Source organism: Gadus macrocephalus, chromosome 10 (assembly GCF_031168955.1).
Source record: "Gadus macrocephalus chromosome 10, ASM3116895v1".
NCBI lineage: Eukaryota > Metazoa > Chordata > Actinopteri > Gadiformes > Gadidae > Gadus > Gadus macrocephalus.
The window spans coordinates 14635618-14644183 of NC_082391.1; the positions used below are offsets into that span (position 1 = coordinate 14635618).

Below are 8566 nucleotides of genomic sequence, written 5' to 3' on the forward strand. Positions count from 1 at the left end.
GAGGTCTTAATCCCATGGTTTGTGGGTGAGGCTGTTTGTGTCACCCCTGCACATTTATGTGTGTTGGTTCTATGAGAGCCATGCGATTGGCTGAGCTGTCCTGAGCCAGAACAACACATGAACACCTCCTCCCAGCCTCTCAGTGTGACATGTGGGCCGGAGACCTCCAGGTCTCAGACTGGACCGATGGGAAGACTTCAATCATCACCTGGAGGGGACCCCTCTCAGGGTGGTTGGCAATATCTGGTGCGGCAGAGCACAGGTAATGAAGCACAGAGAGAACTGGGAGAGAGCAATGGAGAATCCAAATGGACAAGCGACACTCTAATCATCCGGGATGAACACGTGGGATAGGCTGAGAAGTAGAGAGAGAGAGAGAGAGAGAGAGAGAGAGAGAGAGAGAGAGAGAGAGAGAGAGAGAGAGAGAGAGTTTGAATTGTCAGGTCCAATTTAGGTTATAGGGACAGAGTGAGACAGAGAAGATCAAATTGCTCCGGGGATGTTCTTTCAGCCTTCTAGGCTTATGGCTTCAGAGGACCTGCTGTGAGACAGACTGCCATAAGTGGGGTCTTTCAAACAGATTGACAGTAAGGGCAGAGAGCAGGAGAAAGAGAGCAAGATATTAAGATAGAAGGCAGGATTGAACAGGTGAACGAATGAAAGGCAGGAACTGTCTTGAATTATGCAAGAGAACATTTCTGAGGTAAAGTGAGCCGACAGGAGGGGGGCAGGAGAGAGATATTCCTGAGCCTCCAGTGTCTGGGAGAGCGCAACCTCACCCAGTTTAGTGTGTGAGCCTGGGGCAGGGGCCACACGATGCTTGTGGAAAGACGGATAGTGCCGGACATGCTATCAGGATCCCAGCCTGGCATTCTGTGCTCTTCGTCCTGCGGAAATGAATTGCAAGTCTGCGATCAGCCCCACCTTTATTTATATGAGGTACACTGGCCGTGCAAACACCCATTAACCGTCGGCCTTCCTAAAAAAAATGTCATTGCCATGATTTCAGATAAACCTAGTAGTTAGTTAGTACCTGTGTTACAGCTAAGCTATTATTATTTATTTCCGGCTTTATAATTATACATATTATATTGCACATTGGGAGGCAAATAGCATCCCTGCCAGTTTTCATTCAGATGTCAATCGCTTTGAGAAGTGGAACGCTTGACTTTTCCCCCCTTCCTCCCTCTTGCTTCTGCGTGTGCCTTCGAGTGTGTGTAAGTCTGCGTGTGTGCATGTGGGCTTGTGCTTGGGTGCGTGTGCGTTTGTGCGTCTGTGTGTGTGTGTGTGTGTGTGTGTGTGTGTGTGTGTGTGTGTGTGTGTGTGTGTGTGTGTGTGCGCATGTGGGTTTGTGCGTGCCTGCGGTGTGCATTTGTGTGCGTGTGTGTGCATGTGGGCTTGTGCCTGCGTGTGTGCGTGCATGCGTTTGTGCATACGTGTGTGCGATTGTGCGTTTGTGTGTGCATATGTGTGTGTGGACTCCCTTTGGACATTTCCGGACATATCCTGCCCATCACTCCCTGTGGCGAGCTGTGTGATGGGCTGTGTCAGAGGGAGGCAGCTCGGTGCTCTTTGTGCTCCCTTCTTGCTGTATTGTAAAGCACACAAAGGAACAAACAGCAAAGCGAGGCATGGCACGGGAAACAACAGAGGTGGACAAAGAGGGATTGACAAGCAGGGTCGGCGGAAGGTGCAGATAAGGCTGGTTTCACCTGCTGTTTACCCGCCTTTCTGCATCAGGCATGGCATGAGTGTTCTTTTGATTGGTATACTTGATTTATTTGGCATTTTTGCTAGGATGGGTTGGATTTGCTTTGCTCCGATTTACATATATTCAAGTTTTTTCATCCTAGGATATATCCTGTGTTGTTCTTCTAGTTGATTTAGTCTTCAATTCCTATTTCATCATCGTGTGTTCACTTTGGGAAAACCTGGTGTAAAATAGAACGTGGCTCTCATGAAAACATGTAAAAGAAAATTGAGCTTTTTTGTTCCCCCTTTTTAATAATCAGCATACTCCAAACCCATAAGCCCATGGCAGCCGTCACCACACACATGCGGACACACACACACACCAAAACAAAGCAAAAACAAAGTTAATTGCTTATTAGCATTTCCAAATGTCATGTTTTTGAACTCAGGTAAGGAAGGCAGCATGTGAACAAATTGTGTGTGTGTGTGGGAGTGTGTTTACCACCTCTGAGAGCCGAAAGGCAAAATAAGTAGAACATTTAAAAGCAGTAAAAGTTCACCCTCTCTTCTTTATGTTTTTCTGTTTGTGTGTGTGTGTGTGTGTGTGTGTGTGTGTGTGTGTGTGTGTGTGTGTGTGTGTGTGTGTGTGTGTGTGTGTGTGTGTGTGTGTGTGTGTGTGTGTGTGTGTGTGTGTGTGTGTGTGTGTGTGTGTGTGTGTGTGTGTGTGTGCAGTCTGCAGTGACAGAGACCTTCACAGTCTGGCCTCCAGACTGAAGGACTGGTTCGGAGTCCTCCACCTCGATGCCAACCGAGACCTCAAAGCCTCCGACAGCTCAGACTCCGCCCAGGGACGTGAGTACAGCCCTCCTGTGGCAACATGGTTACCGTGACAACAGCGATGACGCAATGGACCACGTGATCTCTTCCCTCCTCCAGGCTTCGACACCAGCATCCTGCCCATCTGCAAGGACTCGCTGGGCTGGATGTTCAACAAGCTGGACGTGAACTTTGACCTGCTGCTGGACCAATCAGAGCTGAGCACCCTCTACCTGGACAAGTACGAGCTGTGCATGAAGCCGCTCTTCAACTCCTGCGACTCCTTCAAGGATGGAAAGCTCTCCAACAACGAGTGGTGCTACTGCTTCCAGAAGCCCGAGGGTGAGGGGGGAGAGGGAGAGATACAGTGGAGGGAGGAAGAGGGGGAGAGGGAGGGGGAGAAAGAAAGAGAGAGGGAGGAGGGAGAGAGAGAGAGGGAGGGGGGAGAGAGAGGAAGGGACGTCATTTAATCAATTCACGACAACAACGAATATGCAGTTCAAAATTGTCCTGAACCGATCTACTGCTCTTTAACATTGATGTGAACAAACTTTCATCAACCCTTGAGCTAGTGGTGTCTCAGTAGATCCCGTGTTGGTGGAGAACCTGCTTCCCCATAACTAACCCAATCCATCCACACAGAACAGCAAAGCTCAGCAGAGTAGAAAAACAATTAAAAACAACAAATCAGCGATAATTGAATCATTCAGGGAAAAACAAACAAATAAACACAGCAAATTGCAGCGTATTGACTGCTAAATAGTTAAATATGTACTCTCCAGATGAAGCCCATAATATTCTCATCGTCATCATCCACACACTGTATCCACACGGCTGTGTTCTTGACACAGCCGGTGCATTAACACCCGTAGGTGGAAGGGGGACTGTGGAGAGAGGAAGAGGAAGGTGGTGAAGGGAGAGGAGGGTTCTTCAGGGAGAGGAAGAGGAAGGTTCTGAAGGGAGAGGAAGAGGAAGGTGGTGAAGGGAGGGGAAGGTTCTGAAGGGAGAGGAAAAGGAAGGTGCCGAACGGAAGCGCGCCGCAGAGTGACCGGTAGAAGCCCGGGCCGAGCCATGAGCCCTCCCACTGCTCCTAGGAGACGAGAGAGAAGGAAACGAGAGAGAAGGAGGCCAAGTAGCGAGTGAACATGAGGACACAGGACAGGAACACCAGAAAGAAGAAAGAGGGACACTGTAATGGGAAACAGTTATGTCAATGAAAATGAAGAAGAGATGCAGAGACGGTGGGAGGAAATAGGGGGAAACCATAGAGGAAGAGGCAGAGGGACACGTCTGAAGTCGACTGAGATCCTGTCTTTTGTGTGTTTGGAACTCCAGGACTGCCCTGCCAGAACCAGAGGAGCAGGGTTCAGCTGCTGGGGCGACAGAAGAGTCTCATTGGTCAGTCTGGGTGATTGACAGCGGTCACGACCCGCCCTCCACCCCCATGTTGTTGTTTGTGGTTAGTGTGTCACATCCCTCTTGTGGTGTGTGTGTGTGTGTGTGTGTGTGTGTGTGTGTGTGTGTGTGTGTGTGTGTGTGTGTGTGTGTGTGTGTGTGTGTGTGTGCGGGCGTTCATGTTGGCCTGTGGATGTGTTGGGTCTAATTCAGAGTTAATGGCTTCCTCCCAGCAGGATGTTTGACACTGGTTTCGGTTCGCCTTGCTGTGGTAATCAACTCTAACCTCCATCTCCACCCCCTCACACACACACACACACACACACACACACACACACAAACACACACACACACACACACACACACACACACACACACACACACATACATCTCCCTACTCTCCTCTGGTTCTATTTCCTATATTTCTGTCCCTCTCTCTTTCTGTATCTCTCATTCTCTCCCCTTCCTTCTCTCTGCCTCTTGCTCTTCTCTCTCTCTCTCTCTCTCTCTCTCTCTCTCTCTCTCTCTCTCTCTCTCTCTCTCTCTCTCTCTCTCTCTCTCTCTCTGGTTCTCTCTCTCTCTCCCTCTCTCTCTCTCCTCCCTCTGTCTCTATGTCTCTCGCCCTCTGTAGGAGCCTACATCCCTCGCTGTACGGAGGTGGGCTACTTCAAGCCCACTCAGTGTCACGGCAGCACGGGTCAGTGTTGGTGTGTGGACAAATACGGCAACGAGATCGCAGGCTCCAGGAAACAGGGCAACCCCAGCTGTGGTACTGCTACAGCACACACACACACACACACACACACACACACACACACACACACACACACACACACACACACACACACACACACATGCACACAATATAACGCCTGGGTGGGGACATGGTAAGTGTGGTGGCTAGGCAGCTGAAAGGTACCAGGTTCAATCCCGAGTGTCCTAAGTCCTCCTTTAGGTCTGTCCAACCCCAAGCTGCTTACGTGTACTCGCTACTGATAAAAGGCTCTGCTGAATGCTTTGGCCGTAGTAGATAGTGACAGTACAGTAAAAGGTTTATAGTTAAATAGACCCTGCACTTTTGGTTCTAAAAGACATTTCCCTTTCCCGGCCTTTTTACTGCACGGACTGAATTGGTTTGGAGGGGGAGGTAATCCCCGGGTTGATTTGTGGCCAGAGGGTTTCTGTCCTTCATAGTTTTAATAAGTTTAAACCGAATCGATGTACGCAGGGAAAAAGTGTCTTTTTTGCGACTACTTGGGAAAAGGCCAAATGGTTATTCTGATGGCCAGTCATCCAGCAAGTAAAAATATAGAAACGAAAACAAAAATCCAATACTTGCAGCCTCAGATTCTGTACACAAGTTTGTTTGATTTAAAGACTCTCCAGATATTTTTTATTCATTTTTTCCCCCATTTCTAGAAAATTAGCCTCATGAGACCACCCTAAGATTTATATTAGGGTTTTGAAATAAATTTAATTCTGGCCCTGCCTGGGCAGCAATTGATTTCCAAATATTTCTTTGTCCTTACTTTCAAATAAATCCAACTTCTACTCTGAGAAAAGCCTTCTGGGCAGATTTCATATGGAGTTAGAATCATGCCAAAACCCCGCACACACGCAAAACGTGTTTTGCTCACGCATAATGATTCACACGCACACAAAACGTGTTTTACTCACGCACAATGATTCACACACACGCTCAGTGTGGTTTGCAAATACAAAACATCATTCACAAACTAATGCATTTTGCTTCAGAAACAAATACAGTATGTTTTACACAAAGTACAAAAAGTAATCCTTCAAGTACACAAAACAATTCTACAAGTACGGAACACGAAAGCTGCGCGTGGATCGGAATGCATTTGCGCACGGATCGGAATGCATTTGCGCACGGATCAGCAAGGCGGAAAATTAGTGCCAAAAGTCACGTGACAAATAAATGTCCTGCGATTCACAATACAAAACAGCAGGTGGCGCTGTTGAGTCAGTTTAAGGCCGCCAGGACGATCTTTTTTTCTCCCCAAAATCTTTAGTTGATGCCGGCCAACCGTGGTTGGATTATATGGAAAGCCAAGAAGGCCACTAACTGGCCCTAGAATGGCACGGTAAAAGTGCTAAACCGCACGGAATCCGTACGGAATCCGTGCGGTTTGGCAGGAACAACGCCACCTGTTGTTGTGTAGTGTGAATCACGGGACATTTGTTTGTCACGTGACTTTTGGCACTAATTTTTCCGCCTTGCTGATCCGTGCGCAAATGCATTCCGATCCGTGCGCAAATGCATTCCGATCCACACGCAGCTTTCGTGTTCCGTACTTGTAGAATTGTTTTGTGTACTTGAAGGATTTTTGGTGTAAAACATACTGTATTTGTTTCTGAAGCAAAATGTTAGTTAGCAAAAATTAGTTTGTGAATGATGTTTTGTATTTGCAAACCACACTGAGCGTGTGTGTGAATCATTGTGCGTGAGTAAAACACGTTTTGTGTGCGTGTGAATCGTTATGCGTGAGCAAAACACGTTTTGCGTGTGTGCTGGGTTTTGGCATGATTCTAACTCCATCATTTCAGCGTTACTTTTTTATTGCTACATTTTCCCGGTCGCCGCCATTGTTTTTGTTATTTGTAAGACCTTCTCGCTCCTCGTTCGTCATGAAACGAAACTCCCTCCCCCTAGCGTTGATTGGTCCTATCATACCTCACACTGGCGCTGATTGGTCCTATCAAACATCTGCTTAGCGCTGATTGGTCCTATCATACCTCCGCCTAGTGCTGATTGGTCCTATCATACCTCTGCCTAGTGCTGATTGGTTCAAACACTTGCTTAGTGCTGATTGGTCCAATCAAACACCTGCTTAGTGCTGATTGGTCCTATCATACCTCCGCCTCGTGCTGATTGGTCCAATAAAACACCTGCTTAATGCTGATTGGTCCAATCAGATATCTGCTTACTGCTGATTGGTACCATGATACTTTCTCCAAGTGCTGATTGATCCTATAAAACCTCTTCCTAGTGCTGATTTGTGCTATTAAACCATCCTCTCCGGGATGGTCTCACGAGTCTACTAACCAGAAGAGGATTGATAAGTGAGAACATCTGAGCTCCAGTCGCTCCTCCCCAGGTGTGTACACAGCCTGAGTTGACGACGGCCTCTGACCTCTGGTTCTCCTGCAGACGAGGAGCAGGAGACCTCGGGGGACTCCGGCAGCGGAGGAGCCCTGATCCTCCTCGACGACCACGAGGAGGGGCCCTCGGTGAGTGGGCGTGGCCGACCGAAGAAGGGGCGGGGCCGGAAGCACCACCGGAGAGCCCTCGAGGACGACGAGGACGAGGACGAGGGCGACGACAAAGACGCCGAGATGGGACACATCTGGTAGCTCCGCCCCCCGGAGCGCCTTGACGTCAGCCAACCGGGAGCCTCCGTTAACCCAGCACCGATCTGAAGCCGACCCTGCCTGCTCTTTGTCCCGCCCCCTTTATGTCCGAGCCACCTGGCATTGGTCCATCTTGTTGGAACGAGAACTTGCTCCGATATCGACGGGCTGTCTTCTGTGTGAGTGACAAACAGCCATTCTACCGCTCCTCCTTTCCTCTTGTGCTCCTACCATCTCCTCTCCCCCTCCTGGCTGTGTGTGTGTGTGTGTGTGTGTGTGTGTGTGTGTGTGTGTGTGTGTGTGTGTGTGTGTGTGTGTGTGTGTGTGTGTGTGTGTGTGTGTGTTTGTGTGCGTCCGTCCCTCCCTATCTCTGAGTGTAGATTTGAAGCCTCCTCTGAGATCCAAGCTGTGGGCCGTATGTAAATAAGCCCCCTACAGGGCTGGGCTCCAGCCTGGGTTCCCCGTCTCCACTGATGTGCCGTGCCCCAGCAGGGGGGGCTCTAAGGGGGCCGGGCACGGGCGTCGTTGTGTGTAACTCACTGAAGGTTTGCTTGATCGCTTTTGTTTTTATCTTGAATGTCCCAGACCAGCGCCCGCCCGCCCCCCCCCCCCCCCCCCCCTCCAGAACGACGCAGTGAGAGTAACGATGTTCCCCCGCTGTCGATGTTGATGTTGTTGCATGTGTCGCATCGTCTCCGTGTTAAGTGTAGCCTCGTGCAGGTGGACCCCCAGACCCGCCCCCCCCCCCCCCCACGCCTCAGCTCCAGAGACGGCACACACGCCGAGAGACTGCTCCCAGGGGGGGCCGGCGGTCCTAGCGGCGTTGCTCTGCCACTTTGGTTCGCTATCACCCCCCCTCGACCGGAACTCGCAAGAGGCGAAGCCCGTCGCTGGCCTCAGGAAAAAACATCGCTGGGTCTAGGTAAACACACAGCCCCCCCAACCCCCCTCCCCTACACGGCCCCCCCACTGCGGCCAGCAGTCGCTCCAGGGCTGCTGTTAGTTGGTAATGCTGCTGCTGTGTGAGTGGTGAGTAGACACCAGAGGAAGGAGCTGCCCCCCCCCCCCACACACACACACACACCGGCCTGGGGTAGGGGACCGGGCACAGGGGGAAGAGGATGGAGCATTTATTTATTTTATTCATTTATTTTTTCAGTCTGCCCTCTGGATGATGGAATTGTGCATTGATTTGGAGTTGAAGTTGTCCACTATGTCAACGAGTGAACGTCTGTTTGTAACTTTGACGAGTTTCAGTAAAGTGGCACCTTGAGTGTCTTCGGAAACCTGA

General features: G+C 49.9%; 1 protein-coding gene across 1 annotated transcript in view; it reads left to right on the forward strand.

Annotated features, from left to right (window-relative positions):
• Window positions 1–8566, forward strand: part of LOC132466529 (testican-1-like) — a 29938-nt gene extending 21372 nt beyond the window's left edge. The window contains 5 exon segments of the mRNA XM_060063780.1: window positions 2419–2544; window positions 2629–2850; window positions 3844–3906; window positions 4535–4672; window positions 7076–8566. Coding sequence (XP_059919763.1) covers window positions 2419–2544; window positions 2629–2850; window positions 3844–3906; window positions 4535–4672; window positions 7076–7278 — 752 coding nt within the window. The 3' untranslated portion in view covers window positions 7279–8566.